This window comes from Bufo bufo, chromosome 2 (genome assembly GCF_905171765.1).
Source record: "Bufo bufo chromosome 2, aBufBuf1.1, whole genome shotgun sequence".
NCBI lineage: Eukaryota > Metazoa > Chordata > Amphibia > Anura > Bufonidae > Bufo > Bufo bufo.
This window is the reverse complement of record NC_053390.1, coordinates 727,649,531-727,670,273: the sequence shown is the minus strand read 5'-3', so window position 1 is coordinate 727,670,273 and position 20,743 is coordinate 727,649,531. Positions and strand designations below refer to the sequence as shown.

General features: G+C 44.1%; 1 protein-coding gene across 1 annotated transcript in view; it reads right to left on the bottom strand.

Moving 5' to 3' along the window:
• The window catches only part of SCFD2 (sec1 family domain containing 2), a 590,379-nt gene that overhangs the window by 81,902 nt on the left and 487,734 nt on the right, over positions 1–20,743 (bottom strand). Inside the window, exon 6 of the mRNA XM_040418874.1 lies at positions 17,889–18,034. Within this exon, the coding sequence (XP_040274808.1) occupies positions 17,889–18,034 (146 nt within the window). The remainder of the gene's footprint in view (positions 1–17,888; positions 18,035–20,743) is intronic.

Below are 20,743 nucleotides of genomic sequence, written 5' to 3'. Positions count from 1 at the left end.
TTATGAGTTTGGATCATTGGTTAGCCTGTCAGCCCCATAGGCTGATTTTAATTACTTTCAGTATAAAGCTGTAGCCTGCTCTCACTGCGTTCATTGGAAGCTGTCTAGCACCAGGAAGGGTATAGAGTGGGCTCAGCATGCATGTTGGTACCTGCATCCCTTGTAATTGAGGCCATTATGGCACAAAAAATGGAAAAAGGCAGAGTGGATCCAACATGCATGTGGATCCAACACTCCCTGAATTTTATGGCGGCCATTATGGCGCATAACAGGTAGTATTTAGTGTTAGGACCCGTCTAACAGAGATCGCCTTGACGTACGGCAGACGGGCTCAGATGGTTTTGTACAAAATGCATTGGCCAAGCATCTCACTTTATAAATAAGCATAGCATTAGCACCATAATTTTTGTAATTATTATTTTTGTGACTATGGCATTGTTGTACTTTATCTGATTTGCAGGTTGCTGCTGCATTGTCTTTTTTTTCCTTTGGATCATTGGTACATTCGGGACTCAACTCGGAATTGGAAATCTTTGGCTTCCTATAGATGGGTGGTAGGTTTACACAACATGTCGATGCCAGGATGTTTTCCAGCGCATCCTCCCACTGGCCCTATAACGTCTATAGATATATATACATATTTATGCATCTATTTTATTGATTTTTAATTTTATTTTTATATTTATTTTTATTTTTCATCTTTTATGTATTTTTTGTGTATTTATGTCATTGTATACTAAGATTATTTAGGAACAAGGAAATAATATATAATAGTGGTATAGAAAGGGTAGATATACCGCAACATGTACATAGGAGGCAAGCGGTAACTCATAGTTTGGTAAGTTTTAGCGATCACATTAGCTCTATATAAAGAGTAACCTGTCCCTCATTTCACATTATATTTTGTCCACTGAAGAAAAAACGATTTGAGTTTTGAAACGCGTCTGACAAAGATACATAAAAGACAAGTTGCGGCATCGAAAAGAGAGATTGTTTATCAAGAGCACGAGATACATACTGCAAAGTGAATGAATGGCAGATCTTGGCGTTGCTATATTTTCAATACGCATGTGCTAACTAAAGTGCCGGCACAAGCGCGGGGACGGACCTCAAGACTCAAACAGTCTGCATTGATAAAGCTATGCATGTATCCATCTATCGGTAGTGGCCGACTGTACAATAAGACGTGTACACCAGGATACTGGTAAGAAACGCTAGAGCGCAACATACCCCGCTTAACCATATATGAATTATGCTCTACATTGTCATCAATAGGAAAATGCAGTATGAAACTAAAATGAGACTGAACTTTCTATATTAACTCGAAATGATAATAGAGATATGCTACATATAAATATATAATATAGAGGAGTATCTAACTTTATATACCGCAGCATGCGAACTTCGTTCCAAAACTGCGTGAGCTCCGCAATTGGAACTAAAAGGGGGACCGTGACTACAGTTATCTATAAATACTAATATATCACTATATATATTTCAACATTTTTTATCCTTGTCTTATATGAAATGTAACTTTCTATTTTTATATTTTATAATTATTGTTTGGATTCTCATATGAATTGTATCTTAAAATAAATGTAATATCAATTACTTAGAGCCGGCCATTGGTTAAATGATATAGTACTGTAGCTAGGTGGTTATAGCAGGCCGTGCTCTATTCTGGTGAGCTTTTCACATAGAGTGTATATATCATAGAGTAATGAGTCGGCAGCAAATGGGCAAAAGCAGACTGGGAACTTAATGTGGCCATGGAAAAATACTAAAAGTGGCCCCATGTTATAGACTGGTCTAAGCTGGCAGAAAGTAGGTCCAAAATAACTATGGGAGCTCTGCAATAGAGTTGTGCAGAATAACATACTACTGTATAACCAAATACCACAGTGCAGCTAAAAATTCTACCCCAACAGCGCAGGAACCCTCTGTATGATTTCCATGTGCCCTAAAAGAATATATAGAAAGGGAATGTAAGTGCAAATAAGGTAAGCAAATGGAAATCTCATCCAAATCTACAAAGCCATTATCATTGTACAGGGTGGGCCATTTATATGGATACACCTTTATAAAATGGGAATGGTTGGTGATATTAACTTCCTGTTTGTGGCACATTAGTATATGTGAGGGGGGAAACTTTTCAAGATGGGTGGTGACCATGGCGGCCATTTTGAAGTCGGCCATTTTTAATCCAACTTTGTTTTTTTCAATAGGAAGAGGGTCATGTGACAGATCAAACTTATTGGGAATTTCACAAGAAAAACAATGGTGTGCTTGGTTTTAACGTAAATTTATTCTTTCATGAGTTATTTACAAGTTTCTGACCACTTATAAAATGTGTTCAATGTGCTGCCCATTGTGTTGGATTGTCAACGCAACCCTCTTCTCCCACTCTTCACACACTGATAGCAACACCGCAGGAGAAATGCTAGCACAGGCTTCCAGTATCCGTAGTTTCACGTGCTGCACATCTCGTATCATCTGAAGGCAAACGTCTATGCTGTGAAGATACGAGATGTGCAGCACCTGAAACTACGGATACTGGAAGCCTGTGCTAGCATTTCTCCTGCGGTGTTGCTATCAGTGTGTGAAGAGTGGGAGAAGAGGGTTGCATTGACAATCCAACACAATGGGCAGCACATTGAACACATTTTATAAGTGGTCAGAAACTTGTAAATAACTCATGAAAGAATAAAGTTACGTTAAAACCAAGCACACCATTGTTTTTCTTGTGAAATTCCCAATGTTTGATGTGTCACATGACCCTCTTCCTATTGAAAAAACAAAAGTTGGATTCAAAATGGCCGACTTCGAAATGGCCGACATGGTCACCATCCATCTTGAAAAGTTTCCCCCCTCACATATACTAATGTGCCACAAACAGGAAGTTAACATCACCAACCATTCCCATTTTATTAAGGTGTATCCATATAAATGGCCCACCCTGTACTTTATTCCCACAATGATATACAGTTGCAAGAAAAAGTATGTGAACCCTTTGGAATAATATGGATTTCTGCACAAATTGGTCATAAAATCTAAATCTAAGTCACAACAATAGACAATCACAGTCTGCTTAAACTAATAACACACAAAGAATTAAATGTTACCATGTTTTTATTGAACACACCATGTAAACATTCACAGTGCAGGTGGAAAAAGTATGTGAACCCTTGGATTTAATAACCGGTTGAACCTCCTTTGGCAGCAATAACTTCAACCAAACGTTTCCTGTAGTTGCAGATCAGACGTGCACAACGATCAGGAGTAATTCTTGACCATTCCTCTTTATAGAACTGTTTCAGTTCAGCAATATTCTTGTGATGTCTGGTGTGAATCGCTTTATTGAGGTAATGCCACAGCATCTCAATCGGGTTGAGGTCAGGACTCTGACTGGGCCACTCCAGAAGGCGTATTTTCTTCTGTTTAAGCCATTCTGTTGTTGATATACTTCTATGCTTTGGGTCGTTGTCCTGTTGCAACATCCATCTTCTGTTGAGCTTCAGCTGGTGGACAGATGGCCTTAAGTTCTCCTGCAAAATGTCTTGATAAACTTGGGAATTAATTTTTCCTTCAATGATATCAATCCGTCCAGGCCCTGACGCAGCAAAGCAGCCCCAAACCATGATGCCCCCACCACCAGTTGGGATGAGGTTTTGATGTTGGTGTGCTGTTTCTCTTTTTCTCCACACATAGTGTTGTGTGTTTCTTCCAAACAACTCAACTTTGGTTTCATCTGTCCAGAATATTTTTCCAGTACTGCTGTGGAACATCCAGGGGCTCTTGTGCAAACTGTAAATGTGCAGCAATGCTTTTTTTGGACAGCAGTGGCTTCCTCTGTGGTATCCTCCCATGAAATCCATTCTTGTTTAGTGTTTTACGTATCGTAGATTCGCTAACAGGGATGTTAGCATATGCCAGAGACTTTTGTAAGTCTTTAGCTGACACTCTAGGATTCTTCTTCACCTCATTGAGCAGTCTGCGCTGTGCTCTTGCAGTCATCTTTACAGGATGGCCACTCCTAGGGAAAGTAGCAGTAGTGCTGAACTTTCTCCATTTATAGACAATTTGTCTTACCGTGGACTGATAAACAGCAAGGCTTTTGGAGATACTTTTATAACCCTGTCCAGCTTTATGCACGTCAACAATTCTTAATCGTAGGTCTTCTGAGAGCTCTTTTGTGCGAGGCATCATTTACATCAGGCAATGCTTCTTGTGAAAAGCAAACCCAGAACTGGTGTGTGTTTTTAATAGGGCAGGGCAGCTGTATCCAACACCTCCAATCTCATCTTATTGATTGGCCTCCAATTGGCTGACACCTCACTCCAATTATCTCTTGGAGATGTCATTAGTCTAGGGGTTCACATACTTTTTCCACCTGCACTGTGAATGTTTACATGGTGTGTTCAATAAAAACATGGTAACATTCAATTCTTTGTGTGTTATTAGTTTAAGCAGACTGTGATTGTCTATTGTTGTGACTAAGATGAAGATCAGATCACATTTTATGACCAATTTGTGCAGAAATCCAGATCATTCCAAAGGGTTCATATACTTTTTCTTGCAACTGTATAACCCTAAAATAATAGATGGGGCTCTACAATGAAATATAACCCTAAAATAATAGATGGGGCTCTGCAATGAAATATAACCCTAAAATAATAGATGGGGCTCTGCAATGAAATATAACCCTAAAATAATAGATGGGGCTCTGCAAAGAAATATAACCCTAAAATAATAGATGGGGCTCTGCAAAGAAATATAACCCTAAAATAATAGATAGGGCTCTACAATGAAACATAACCCAAAAATAATAGATGGGGCTCTGCACAAATTTCCTTGTAGATCTTCATTACAATAAGTGAAATCCACAGCTAAAACCACAAACATAATTGACATGCTGTGGATTTCTAAAACCGCACGGCACGTCAATTTCCACACGTAAAACTTCCGCAAAGTGTACATGAGATTTGTTTAATCTTATACATATTGCTGGTACTGTACTATGCGTATTCCGCTACATGTGCAGGAAGTTTAAAGTTTTTTTTTTGGGAGTCCAATATTGGTGGCCTATCCTCGGAAAAGGTCATAAATATAAGATCAGTGGGGGTCCGACTCCCAGCAAGTCCGTTCCGCTGTCCAGCAAAAATATTGAACATATGCTATTCTTGTCCATTTGTCAGCGTAAAAAGATCTGTGTTTTGCGGATCTGTCCAGGATCTTTGTTTTGCAGATCCGCGATTTTCGGACCATAAAACACTTATGGCCGTCGTGTACATGAGCCCTAAATCTGCACCCTGTGCAGCCACCCTAAATAAGCTCTATCTACATAGAAGATATTAACTATGTGGTAAAGACTTGAACTATACGGTAATATAGTGACATGGGGGTACGTGAAATCTGTGTAATCGCTGTAAAGCAGTAAATGTTCTGAAAATGAAGATAACCCCAACAAGAGGGTGGGAGTCTCTACTGGTCAAAGAGGGGTTAATAAATACTGTATGAGAAAATGGGGGCCTTTTGAAAAATGCTAACCCTTCCAGAAATCTAAAGGGTCAGAGTAAATCTATATTTTTGTGTACATTTGTGCCGCTCTTTGAAGCTGATTGAAGGTCGCCCTAGCACATATGCTCAGCATCCAGCTGCCTGCAGTCTGTGTAATAGAGCAATCCTCGGCCGCGCTCCGCTCCTCTCACACAATATTTAAAAGCCTGAGTCTCGCTCTGTTAGCTTGAAATGTAGAGTTTAAGCACCATCTGTTCAATATCCGCACCCTGCCAGGGTTCAGAATAAATAAAACCGGGAATCACCAAGTATACATTATGGGGTAAAGGAGCCAATTACACTCATCAGTTATAAGGGCTTATGCACATGGCCGTAAGTGTTTTGTGGTCCATAAATCGCGGATCCGCGTCGAGTGCATGCCATTTATTTTTTAATTCTTTAGAAAAGTCCTATCATTGTCCACAAAACGGACAACAGGACATGTTCTCTCTCTTTTGCGGGGCTGCGAAACGGACACGTGGATGCAGACAGCACACAGTGTGCTGTACGCATCTTTCGTGGCCGCATTGAAGTGAATGGGTCCGCATCCGTTCCGTAAAAAATGCGAATCGGATGTTGACCAAACATACGGTTGTGTCCATGAGCCCTAACAGCAAAACTTGGCATTGATGCCCGGTGTGTTCAGACACCTTTCTCTGATAACCAGCACTAAGGTACCAGCACACAGTGCAGATTGGACATAAATCCACACAAATTATCACAGTTTTTGTGCAGTATTTGTACGTTTTTGGTGCAGATTTGGGTGAATTTTAACAAACTCATTGAAGTCTATGGATTAAAACACAATATGGTCATTTATCAAGGGACTTGGGACCAGTGATGGCCAGTTCGCAGTGTTCGCCAGCGAACACATGCGGGCTGCCATCTTGACTCACAAGTCCGGCGATGCACAGGTAAGCCCTTACATGTGCGTGTACTGGGAGCCGGTCTGAAATCAAATGCAGTCACCGGGAGCAGGCAGTTCTGAGAACAGCCTGATGAAGGCCCCTGGCAGCTGTTTCGGAACTGCCTGCACCCGGTGACCACATTTGATTTTAGACAGGCTCCCGGCACAGGCACAGGTAAGGGCTTACCTGTGCATCGCCGGACGGGTGAGTCAAGATGGCAGCGCGCATGTGTTCGCTGGCTAACACTGCGAACTGGCCATCACTGCTTGTTAATATATTGGACTAAAAAATTGCTTCAAGTCCCCTTTTTAACCTACTCATGGCCGGTGTTGAACAGTTTTCGGCAGTTAGGTGGGATGGGGGCCTTCTCGTAATTAGATGCACCTCCGGCAGTCCTTGTGCCAGGCATAACAATGACTCCACCTCCTGGCTGGAGCAGTTTTTCCCAACATTTACACTTGTTCTCAGGCATAAATGTTGCAAATTTGCCAAGGCCAATGATTTGCCCCCGACACGACCCTCCCAATATTATGGCTAATCGGCGTATAGCTGCAAATATACACTGTGCAAAGTACACAGGAGATGAATAGAAGCGGCAGAGACTGAGAGGATTCACCCTGGCTTGTGTGCAGCACCAGCATACAGCCGCATAGTTTTCTGCTTGAGTTCACACTCACAATACCTTTGTACTTCAGGAAGGGGAGAGTAATGGAATGGGCACATTTATTTGGATACGGGAAGAAATATCATTATGGGTTTGCCTTTCAGTGGGCTGCAGGTGTTTCATACAGTCCTCACTTACAATCACAGTCATCAATGACACATTTCACAATCAAAAAGCCCAAACCTTTCACCACGATATCCATGATCCACAACTTACCTGCTGATTTCCATAGGGAAGGCTACGGTACTATTCACTCATCAACTGAGGCTTTTGTAAAAGGTACAAGGGAGCAATTGATGGTTAGAAACGTTATTGTCTGTATTATACTAAGTGTTCAATGGTTAGCTCTACATAAATGAGAAGCTTGGAACCACCAGAAAATGCCTTAAAATGTATCATTAGATGGACCATATGTTACGACTTATTATTTCATATTATCATTCGTCAAACATTAATAAATAAAATCCGCCATCTGACAATGACATTTCGGTCCACCCCATACATAGTTATGTGCACAGGCATCTTATAAAGGGAATACTAGCGAGTGCTTCCATAATGGAAGCGCTCACTAGTCTGCAGGAGGAGAGGGAGAGAAGCGATGTGAGCGCTGTCCTGTACTTACTCCTCCTTCTGCTCGCTCTTCTCAGGGCCCGCTCTGCTGTCTCCTGGCTGCCTGCAGCGTCAGGACGTACAGAGTGCACTCTGACCTGATGCTGCAGGAGGTCAGGTGACTGCAGCGTGGGCCCTGAGAAGACAGCCAGGACAAGGAGAGTGGCGGCAGGAGAGGTAAGTTACTTATTATTTTACAGTCTGATCTGAGGTCTGATATGGAGGTCTAATGGGGGGTCTGGAGAGGTCTCTCTCGGGGTCTGGAGAGGTCTAATGAGGGGCTCTGGAGGTCTGACTGGGGGTCTGAAGTGGTCTAATGGGGGGGTCTGGAGGTCTGACTGGGGGTCTGAAGTGGTCTAATGGGGTGGGCGGGTTTGGAGGTCTGACTGGGAGTCTGAAGTGATCTAATGGGGGGGTCTGGAGGTCTGACTGGGGAGTCTGGAGAGGTCTGACTGGAGGGTCTGGAGAGGTCTGACTGGGGTGTCTGGAGAAGTCTGACTGGGGTGTCTGGAGAGGTCTGACTGGGGTGTCTGGAGAGGTCTGACTGGGGTGTCTGGAGAGGTCTGACTGGGGTGTCTGGAGAGGTCTGGCTGGGGTCTGTAGAGGTCTGGCTGGGGGTCTGGAGGTCAAATGGGGGGTCTGATTGGGGGTTTGGAGGTCTGACTGGGGGTCTGAAGTGATCTAATGGGGGGGTCTGGAGAGGTCTGACTGGGGGGTCTGGAGAGGTCTGACTGGGGGATCTGGAGAGGTCTGACTGGGGGATCTGGAGAGGTCTGACTGGGGGATCTGGAGAGGTCTGACTGGGGGGTCTGGAGAGGTCTGACTGGGGGGTCTGGAGAGGTCTGACTGGGGGGTCTGGAGAGGTCTGACTGGGGGGTCTGTAGAGGTCTGACTGGGGGTCTGTAGAGGTCTGGCTGGGGGTCTGGAGGTCAAATGGGGGTCTAGAGGTCTAATGGGGGTCTGATTGGGGTCTAGAGGTCTAATGGGGGTCAGATATGGGGGTCTGGAGGTCTAGTGGGAGTCTGGAGGTCTAATGGGGGTCTCGAGGTCTGATATGGGGGTCTTATCTGAGGTCTGCTAATGGGTTGGGGTCTTACATGGAGGTCTAATGGGGGTCTGATCTGAGGTCTAAAACTGGGGTCTTATATGGGGTCTGACATAGAGGTCTAAAGGGGGTTTGGTCTAAGATGGGGGGGATCTCACTTAGGGTTTTATATGGGGGTCTGATCTGAAAGGAAGGGGGGATTTTTTTTGTACTAGCGCACAATATAAAGGAGTGTTTTTGTACTGACGCACACTGTGTATTCTCCTGCCTGTGATAATTACATTAACCCATTGTGTAAGGTAATTGTATCACAGGCAGAGGGGAGGATTTTGTGTGGGAGTGTCTGAGTGTATTGTACGTGTTTATTGGTTGTTTTTACAAAACCCTGTGGGTGGTACTAATATGTAAGAATGTGTATAAGAACAATAAACACACAGCTCTGTCTATCCACTGCTTTACCCTCAACACGGAGCTTGGTCTCGTTCTTGGCAGGATTCACTGTATGCTGTTAGAGACTGATTGCTAGGAGTGTAAGCCGCTTGGGTGCGTTTCCTATTCGTCTGCTAGCAGCTATTCATGAGGTTCCATTCGGGAGTTTGGAGTATTCCCTTGTATGCCGTTACAGGTCTGTTGTTCTATACCCCGCCACAACTCCTCGGCGGTGTGCGGCCTGTCCCCCAAACACATCAGTTTCAGAACGGCCTGCTGACGTTTACCCCTGGCTGTGCTGAAGTTGTTGGTGAAGGTCTGTCGCTGACCGGATGAGGAGGTGGTAGAAGAGGAGGAGGAAGCCAAGTAGGAAGAGGAGGCAATAGGAGGCAAAGAATGATGCCCTGCGATCCTTGGCGGCGGAAGGACATGCGCCAAACAGCTCTCCGCCTGGGGCACAGCTGCCACTACATTTACCCAGTGTGCAGTTAGGGAGATATAGCGTCCCTGGCCGTGCTTACTGGTCCACGTATCTGTGGTTAGGTGGATCTTGGCACAGATGGCGTTGTACGGCTCTCCTGGAGAAGTAGTGGCGGCTGGAAACAACGTACTGTGGGACAGCAAGCGACATGAGCTGTTTGAAGCTGTCTGTCTCCACCATCCTGAATGACAGCATTTCAAAGGCCAGTAGTTTAGAAATGCTGGCATTCAGGGCCAGGGATCGAGGGTGGCTAGGTGGGAATTTACGCTTTCTCTCCAAGGTGAGATGGAGAGCTGAACGATTCCGTGTGACATGGTGAAGATGCTTGGTGACGGAGGTGGTGGTATTGGTGGCACATCCTCTGTTTGCTGGGCGGCAGGTGCCAACGTTCCTCCAGAGGCGGAGGAAGAGGCCGAGGCAGCAGCAGAAGAGGGAGCAGAAGAGGCTTGAGCCCTTTCTTGGTTTTGAAGGTGCTTACTCCACTGTCTCGCATGTACATGCCTGGTCATGCAGGTTGTGCTAAGGTTCAGAACGTTAATGCCTCGCTTCAGGCTCTGATGGCACAGGGTGCAAACCACTCGGGTCTTGTCGTCAGCACATTGTGTGAAGAAGTGCCATGCCAGGGAACTCCTTGAAGCTGCCTTTGATGTGCTCGGTCCCTGGTGGCGGTGGCCAGTAGCAGGCGAACTGTTTTGGCGATGGCTGCTCTGCTTTTGCACCCTGCTCCCTCTTTTGCTACGCTGTTGGCTTGGTCTCACCCCTGCTTCTTCCTCCGAACTCTGAAAGTCAGTGGCACGACCTTCATTCCATGTGGGGTCTAGGACCTCATCGTCCCCTGCATCGTCTTCCACCCAGTCTTCCTCCCTGACCTCCTTTTCGGTCTGCACACTGCAGAAAGACGCAGCAGTTGGCACCTGTGTTTCGTCATCATCAGAGACGTGCTGAGGTGGTATTCCCATGTCCTCATCAGGAAACATAAGTGGTTGTGCGTCAGTGCATTCTATGTCTTCCACCCCTGGGGAAGGGCTAGGTGGATGCCCTTGGGAAACCCTGCCAGCAGAGTCTTCAAACAGCATAAGAGACTGCTGCATGACTTGAGGCTCAGACAGGTTCCCCGATATGCACTGGGGTGATGTGACAGACTGATGGGCATGGGTTTCAGGCGCCACCTGTACGCTTTCTGCAGAAGACTGGGTGGGAGATAATGTGAACGTGCTGGATCCACTGTCAGCCACCCAATCGACTAGCGCCTGTACTTGCTCAGGCCTTACCAGCCTTAGAACGGCATTAGGCCCGACCAAATATCGCTGTAGATTCTGGCGGCTACTGGGACCTGAGGTAGTAGGTTCAGTAGGATGTGTAGCTGTGGCAAAACGGCCACGTCCTCTCCCTGCACCAGAGGCTCCACCAACACCACCACCATGACCATGACCGCGTCCCTTATTAGATGTTTCACTTATAGTTAGCGTTCACCAAGCAAAGTAAAAAGTGGTTGAGTCTGTTAAAAATAATTATCCGCCATTAAAGACCCTGATGTAGGGTATTGCATTAAAAAAAAAAAGTAAACTCTATATGACAGCGGTATTTGTGGCCTAAATTTCACAGTAACTTATGCACCTCTAATCCCAGATGTGCAGTATATCAGAGTTTTTTTTTTAACCCCAGTAAGCAAAAGCCGTATTTGTGACCTAAATTTCACAGTATCTTATGCACCTATAATCACAGATGTGCAGTATATAAAACACAGTGTTTTTTCCACCCTGGTATGCCAAAGCAGTATTTCTGGCCGAAATGTGACACTCACTTATGCACCTATAATCACAGATGTGCACTATATGAAACAGAGTTTTATTTTTCACCCAGTATGCCAAAGCCGTATTTCTGGCCTAAATGTAACACTCACTTATGCACCTATAATCACAGATGTGCACTATATGAAGCAGAGTTTTTTTTTTCACCCAGTATGCCAAAGCCGTATTTCTGGCCTAAATGTAACAGTCACTTATGCAGCGATAATCCTAGATGTGCACTATATGAAACAGAGGGTTTTTTTTTCACCCCAGTATGCCCCAGTATGAGAATGCCGTATTTCTGGCCTAAAATGAACAGTCCCTTATGCACCTATAATCCTAGATGTGCACTATATGAAACAGTTTTTTTTTAACCCCAGTGTCTCAGAGCAGTATTTCTGGACTTGCAGACATGCAGATAGCCTGTGCTGGTGCACTATCGTTGCATAAAATGGCTGCCGATTATGTATTGACTAACTGAAGGAAAAAAAGTTCGTTTTCAGCAGTAGTTGGCTCAGGGCAGGCTTAAAAAAATTGTGCACTGCACCCACAAAACACATTTGCTGTAGATCGCTGAGTAAAGAAGCAGTTCTTCACAAGATTCCTCCCTGATCTCTCCCTCACAGCAGCTGCAGCCTCTCCCTACACTAATCTGAGCAGAGTGACGGGCGGCGCTACGTGACTCTAGCTTAAATAGAGGCTGGGTCACATGCTGCAGTTGGCCAATCACAGCCATGCCAATAGTAGGCATGGCTGTGATGGCCTCTTGGGGCAAGTAGTATGACGCTTGTTGATTGGCTGCTTTGCAGCCTTTCAAAAAGCGCCATAGAAATCGCTGAACACCGAACCCGAACTTTTACGTAAATATTCGGGTTCGGGTCCGGGTGCCGAAAAACCTAAAGTTCAGTACGAACCCGAACTTTACAGTTCGGGTTCGCTCAACTCTACATATGATAAAAAGGACTTTTTCAAAATGAAGCAACACATTGTAAATTGAAAGGTGTCACATCACTACATTCAGCTGAGCTAGCCACCTGGTATAACTGTGAATTTCCTGGTGACAGACTCCCTTTAAAGGATTAATATCTTCTAACAGGTCCTAGACATGTCAGGATATTTGTTCAACCAATATTAACCGGACAGAATGATATCAAAACATCGGACCCCCAAGGAGTCATAATAATCACCAAAAAAATGAAACTAACTTTCGTATGTATGAAAATCCAAAAAGCTTTATTGTAAATATATATAAACAGTACATACATGTATTATAAAACAGGCAGCACAAGGCGGGACACACAGATGAGGAGCAGGACCCAAGGAGAGGCCGGGAGATCAGTGCAAAAAAATACAGGGAAAAAGAATACTAGCTGAAAGAGCATACCTCAGAGTCTCATAGCAGCAACGCCCCAAACACAATGCAACAGAGGCGATTGTGGAGACTGAGGTTTAAGATGGAAGGAACACAAAAACACTATTAAACATACCCTGAATGGTGCAAAGATCTCTCGGCCAACTCCTGACCCAACGCCGTTTTGCCAGTAGATCTGGCTTCCCCGGAAGAAGCCAGATCTACTGGCGAAACGGCGTTGGGTCAGGAGTTTACAATAAAGCTTTTTGGATTTTCATACATACGAAAGTTAGTTTCATTTTTTTGGTGATTATGTCAGGATATTTGACTGGTGTGATCTGGTTGGTGAGATCCCTGAAAATCAGTAGACCAAATGTGCAGAAGACACTTGGTGAGCACTGTGCCCCTTCTGCAGCCATTGCTTTTTTTCCAACCATAGAACCTTTTATAGCATCCATAGATGACACACTGTAAAGTATTGCCAACACTCCACATCTTGCGATAAGACTTCACACTTCAATAGAAAACAAAAACATACAATTTTTCATTAAAGTATGAGGTTTTATTGCTGAGTGCTGGTTTTAAACAATTTACATTGTATCTGCCTTATTTTGGGCGTCCTTGCAAGCATTGTCTTCCGCGGAGGAGGGGTGAGTGGACATATATATCGTTTATTCAAAGAACAGCCAACATTACACTTGTAAATTTGTAAGATACTGGTATAGAAGCGGTCCATGCCCACCATCACTCCACTCATCCTGATGGGCATGGCTGCCGCTCTGCTCTCCTGCTCCATGCTCCTGTATTCTAATGGCTTGGACCCACCCGTGTTCTCCTCCTCCTGCCAGAGGGGCCCAGCTGATGGAGTAGCGCTGCCAGTTTTCCTTTCCTCCCCACAGGCTGAGGCTCATCTCTGCTGTGTCCATAGGGCGTGCCCACACTTCCCCTCTGACTTTTAAAGGGCCAGCGCGCTCGCACTGTAATCTTCCCAAGCCAATGGCTGGCCACCTATGGGTAGTTAAGGCACCTTTCCCTGAGGGAATGTGCTTGAGCAATAAGGTTAAGTTCACTAGATTTCTGCAAAGCTGTGCTGTAACTTGTTTGCCTGTTCCATGTACCGATTTCTGCCTGTCTCTGGATTTTACCCTTAGTTGCCTGACCTGTGCTTGATCTCCTTACTGACCCTGAGCTGCTTGCCCTGACCTCACATTGTTTATCAGATCACACAAACTCTGCCTGCCCGGACCTCGGCCTGTCCTTGACTACAGTATTCCTGACAACCTCAGTGCTCTTCACCTTCGTAGGTCAGTAGTCCCTTGAACATAGACTATTTCAAAAGCTAGTGGTCTTGTGGTTTCCCTGCAGTGTCCAGATCCAGTACAGGGGAAGAAGGCTGAGAAGCATCATGTTAGCGCAATGACTGAAGATGTAGCAAAATAACTTTTCTGGGAGTTCCAGGATAATTTTCTATGCTTTGCTTCACATCTTATCTCTGCCATGTATCTAAACATTATTTCACTTCCACACCTGTGTCCTTTTGTTACACTGCACATTCTCTGATCTTCTGTTAGGTAAACTCATGGTGGTTCCTGTGATACTAAGAAAGTCACCTGCGCGCTGTTACAAAGGAATAGTTGATATCTTACATATTTAAGAAGCTTAAAATGAATACTGTAATCTGTGTTCAGACTATGTGTGACAGCCTCCTAATAATAAAACCCAGTTCCACACTATTTACTAGGAGACAGAAAACTGCAATTCTAGTCGGCCATTTTGAAGGCTATGGCGATCCACTAAGTACACATACAACTATATATCTCAATTGTTTTTAACAATAAGCACACAATAGGAGAAAATAACTATTTTAAAATTGTCAAAATGAAGACAAATTGTCCTGGTTTGCTTTTGCTATCCTACAATAATTCTACCTTCATCCTACTGCCTCCAGAAGAGAATGTCTATCTACTAACTAGTCTCTTTATTGTAACAACCAGATGAAAGGGAAACTTCACTTGAATTGGGGCGGATTTACACTCCCCAACTGACCAAACAATTATCGGGAGGGGTCCATTCTATCCCGGTAACAGTCTGCTTGTTAGTGAGGGAAAGAGCAGCATTTTCATGCAGTGACCACCTCCACAGTATGAGGACGAGGGATCACTATTGTCACCGCTGGCCTCATACAGATTCATTGTTTCTGGGCAGCAGATCACTGTTCACACAGGACGATCTACTTTCCAGAAACGATGATTTCATGTGTTGGAAGAAAGCTTATTTCACCTGATAAACGAGTGTTCTAGTAACATTAATTTCCAATAATTGACCTAACAATTGTGCGGTGTAAATGAGGGGGCCCAATATTATAAATGATTAATGGAAGGTGAGAGCCTATTTACAAATGTTGCCTTTGGACCCTCTGGGTTCTTATAAGATACGAGATAATAAAAAGTTGACTGCATACACACAAGTGTATGTTCTTATGTGTTATGTTTCTTATGTTCTCTTATGTTTTGCATCACTGGGTTATTGGTGAATTAGGTCCATTTAGGACCACACAGTGATTCAATGGCCAATTGTCCAGGGTTCACAGGCATACCTTATGGCCAGTATGATCATGTACAGAGTTTGCTCTTTGTAATACATTAAAACTATATTGTCCATAAAATGTAACCAAATAGAAAAACAAAAAGATCCAACACTGTCAAAATCATCAAAAACCTACATTAAAAATGACGTGAAACATAATATCCAGAAAGATAGCCATCTACGCTGTTTGCACATGCAATTTACTGTAAAATATGTGCACGCAGGAAGACCCTTCGCCTTGTATCCCAGAATCATTTAATACCGAAAATGCAAACATTAAATTCTGTGTTTATTTAATCACACATGAAGAAAGCTCCGGTTCCACATGTAAGATCCATTTATTTACAAGGGATTTGAGGACTACAAAGTTAGCAGGAAACTGCTGACTGAATATGTGAGCAATAATAAAAAAAAATATTTGCATGTACTAGGCAGAAAAAACAAGAAACGGCCACGAAAATATATACTAATACTTCAAAGGCAAGCTAAGATCTGACCATACCCAAGACAAATAATCTTCCCACCCATTTGTCCATAGACGCTCATGCACGCTGTTCAGTTAGGATCTCCAATTTTGTATATAGTTCGATTTAGAGACTAAAATGGAAACCAATAAATACATCTACATGAGTTGATATGGGGATCCCAGCCCACCACGGAAGGTCCAGATGGTAGCACCATGTGGATGTTCTGTGGACAGCATGGCGCATACAATGTATTGGCACTGGGCACTAAGTATATTAGAGTGTGGTCTAACTTATTTAGGTTTTTGGGGTTTGTATTTTGGAGTTAAAGGGGTTGTCCACTCCTTTAGAAGAGATGGCCTATTTAGGTGATCACCAATGGGTAAGAGAGAACAATTTTTTGATAAAAAAAAAATAAGTCCATCCAACAGATATCATGGGAAAGCAATATTCCCATCTCTCATAACTTAAAGGGATTCTGTCATGAGATTTGAGGCCTATAACCTAAACATATGGCCAGGTCCCTACTTATACCCTGAATCCGAAACTGAGCCTCTGGCTCTATTAGCATATAAAACAGGTTTTTATAACCTGTCATTCACCTATCTAATGTGTCCAAGGGGACGTTGCTTCATACAGGGTGCCCGGCTGCAGCCTTCTCCGTCTGGTGCCCAGCGCCGCCTTCCCACTAGAAATCGCCGCCCTCCCTGTCTATAGTGCCGCCTTCCTCACCTCAGCCCCGCCTCCGCAATCGTCCGGTCCCTTAGGTTATGCCTAGTGCGCACGCGCGGGATCTGGCAGAGGGACCGGACAATTGTGGAGGCGGGGCTGAGGTGAGGAAGGCGGCACTATTTAAAGGGAGGGCGGCGATTTCTAGTGGGAAGGCGGCGCTGGGCACCAGACGGAGATGGCTGCAGCCGGGCACCCTGTATGAAGCAACGTCCCCTTGGACACATTAGGTAGGTGAAGGACAGGTTATAAAAACCTGTATTATATGCTAATAGAGCCACAGGCACATTTAATAAGGTCAGTTTTGGATTCAGGGTATTAGTAGGGACCTGGCCATATGTTTAGGTTATAGGCCTCAAATCTCATGACAGAATCCCTTTAAGAGCTACAGAAATAGCATTGCTTACTGTGCTCCTATTCCCGTCTACAGAAGTTATGGAAACAGCACAGCCCAGCCCGCTCAGCTGTTGCTGTAACCCTGGCCACCACATAAAGTGGTTATTCTGATCTCAGTCATGAATGGTTGAGAAGGAATACACCTTTAAACTTTGGAGACTGGTGATGGGGCTTTAAACTTTTGTCCTACTTCTGACTTCAATGGGTTTTCCTCTTTATAAATCCTTGAAAATTTCTCTCACACCCAAAGATTGAAGCAGATTTATCAATGTGAAAACACTATGAAAAGTATGGTCTTCAGGCTAAACAGTGACCACCACAGCCTCTTCACAGTTTATCAAGCACAGTGCCATACATTGTATAGCGGTTGTCCTCGGTATTACAGCCCAGGCACGTTCACTTAAATAGGACTGAGCTGCATCTAGGAGATGTGACCGATGAATAGGACATCACTGGTCTAGGAAGAGATCCCAGCGCTCAATGTAGCTCCACAGCTGATCAGCGGGGGTTCCGGAAGTTGGACCCCCACTGATCAGATATTTAAGACCTATCCTCTGCATTTTTGCAGATCAAATGCGGTCACATTCATTTCTATGGGACCGCAAAAAATGTGGACAGCACACAGAGGTCATTTGAGTGCCATCGACATCTTTGTGGCTGTGCCACAAATTATAGAGCATGTCCTATTCTTGTCCGTTTTGCAGACAAGAATATGTATCTTTACAATGGAGACCAAGGAAAGTGAGGGATGCACATGGACAACATCTGTAGTTTGCAGATCCACGGACTGCAAAATGGATATGGTCGTGTGCAGGAGGCCCAACTCTGCAGAAACCTTTGAGTCCTAACCTCTGGAAAGAAATCTTACTTAAGTCCTCACCTGTTGAATATTGCTGCCCGGTACATGAACAGAATTGAACAACTTCAAGTGTGAACGAATCCTGGTAAGATCCCTCAAAGATGCAAACACTTTATCCATCACAGCTGTAGATATTTCCAACGTAAGCTCAGACGAGGATTCACATCCTGCAAGAAAACAACACCATGTCACTCCCTATGTCACCCATTGGTTGCCACTTTTTAGAATTACAACAAAAATTGATTAGGTTTGACAGAGCAAGATGTAGTCTTTCCGAGCCATGTAATTAGTGCCAAGTGTTTAAAGACAGGACAAGGAAATGTTCCTAGAGACTCAAATGGAAAAACCACAGACACGTTTCCATATGTAGAAAACAATTGTGGTTTTTACTTGTGGATTAACCTTCCGTGAGTCTGCCAAAAATTCTAAATTAGTTGCAAAGTAAGCATACTGCCATGTAGGGTGGGCACACCTGCCATACTTTTCTTGGAAAATGCGGTCCTCTAATCCAAAGAAAAGTCTTCTTTTTATTTTTATGAAAATAAGGTTTTCAGAGCTTTTAGAGCTGGTTGAGTCATCACTACCAGCTCTAAAACTCAGGGACTGTCATTTAAACAAGAGGTGGAGGCAGCATTACTGGCAGAGTGAAGGTGCACCCAACCGAAAGGTCCCTACCATGGGGCACCGGACACTTTATCTGCAAAAAAGGAAAAGAAACACTGCTCAGCATTAGCGGACTGGATGTGGACAAGAAACGTATGAGTATGTTTCAGGACGTCTAACCTACATGGCGGTATACTTACTTTGAAACCAATTGTCACCATCAACCTCCCTATACATAGCTGTGGTTCACCTGATAAAAATGTAGTTTTTCTTTTGTTGATCTGAGGTTCGATATCATACTTTTTAATATGCAAATTGGTGCAGTAAGGGCGTCACCATTGCTCTTTGTGCAGCCAAGCTCTACTCATTTCTGTAGCCAGCGCACTTTTTCGCTGCTTTGACCAACAGGGCCAGGCAGTGGCAAAGCACGGCTACGAATATGTGGTGCAGGGACAGAAACTTTTCTCTGACTTTATATCAACTATTCATGGACGAATGATTAACGTAAATACTGGTTTGCGTGCTTATAATACTAAGTAACTGATAAACTGCCTGAGAAGGACATTTAAAATGATACATTTATTATATAGATAGTAAAATATAGTGGCTACCCGCCAACAGTTCAATTTAGGCTAGGTGCTATAGGGTAGTGGATTGTTAGCATAAATATCCCACCACTAGCCCTATTGTCACCAATGAGTAAAACAAACTGTGTGCGGTACTGGAAGTGTTACAATCAGATACACAGTGTTCACTTGATGTGTATCTGGTTACTCCGCAGGTCCTTCAGAGCTAAAGGCAATGTATTCTGACAAGAAGGGAGTTTGATTGGTCTGATATGCAATTGTAGCCACCGATCATGCCCCAATATTGTTGTCTAGCTCAATGACCTGAGAATAGTAATTGATCCCTGCCTAATGTAGCATCTACTCAAGGCGTTTCTGTGCTACCCTAATAGAGCAGCCTTTCATCAGGAGCAGAGTATATCATCTACTAGCTACAGGGCGCCCATACATTTAGCGTTTCCTGCAGCCTGGGAGGAACAGGGGATTGTGCTGCACGCTGGAGAAGCCACACGTGCAGCACCGAGTGACACAGCCTCCGGCTCTGAGACCAAAAACGAGGGGGGGGATAAATAAAAGCAAGGTGAGAAAAGGGGAGGGGGTTCATACAGCTGACAGTTTTCAATCTAGACAGCTGTGTAAATCTGTGACCAGGATAGGGTGGCATGCTAGATTGTAGACCCTGGTTTGCAAAGTGTTCCATAAGTAGGAAGGCATAATCAATAGGATCTGAGAAATATAGATGCCTGAATAATAGGTGGAGGGTCTACAGCACATTATTAGTTCTTAGTTCTCGATATTGCTTCCAGGGACCCCAAAGTCTATATACCACTGGCACTGGTGGTTCCTGGCTTCCCACCCAGCCAGTTCTTCAAGGTGACATATCTGGTCTATCTTATCGACCCATTGTTCAAAAGTAGGAGGGTCTTTACTCAGCCATCTTAGGGATATCAATAACCGTGCCGCTTGTATTAAGTGGGTAGCAAGGTCACCTTTAGCCGGGCGCCAAGTATCGTTTGGAAGCCGTAATAAAGCTGGAGTTAGCTTAATATTAGCTTAATATTAGCAGAGGTAATCAAATTAACCTCCCTCAACACCATTTCCCAAAAACTCAATATCGTCGGGCAAAACCAAAAGATGTGACTCAGGGTACCTTCCTTATCTTTGCACCTCCAGAACAGGTCTGAGGGCCGCAGGCCTAGTAAATACAATTATTTAGGAATATAATGCCAATACAACATCACTTTATATGAGTGCTCCTGAATTCGCACACACCTAGAGAAACCATGAGAGCAAAGATGAATGTGCAAAACTTCTATCTCTGAAAAGGATTGGTTAAGTTCCTCGGACCACTTTAAGATATAGGCAGATGTCCCTCTACTCTGAGTGGCCAAGAGAGAGTTATATAGTATGGAGATCAGCTTACGAGGGAGACTATCTCGGGTGAGTAACTTTTCAAACCAAGTGTGATCCCCTATGTCTGCCCTCCTCCGCACCAGTACTTTACATGAGAACAGGATTTCAGCTGTATCCAAGAAATTGGTAGTATGGGAAAAAGATCTAGGCTGTAGTACACCACTGGGTTCTACTATATCAGCCAAAAAAAGATTTGAGTGCCTGACCTTTGAATCTATTCCAGACTGGGGATGAGTTCCTGACTTCTGGGCGTAAGAGGAATGGAAACAATTGAGCTGGGATGAGAGGAGAGGG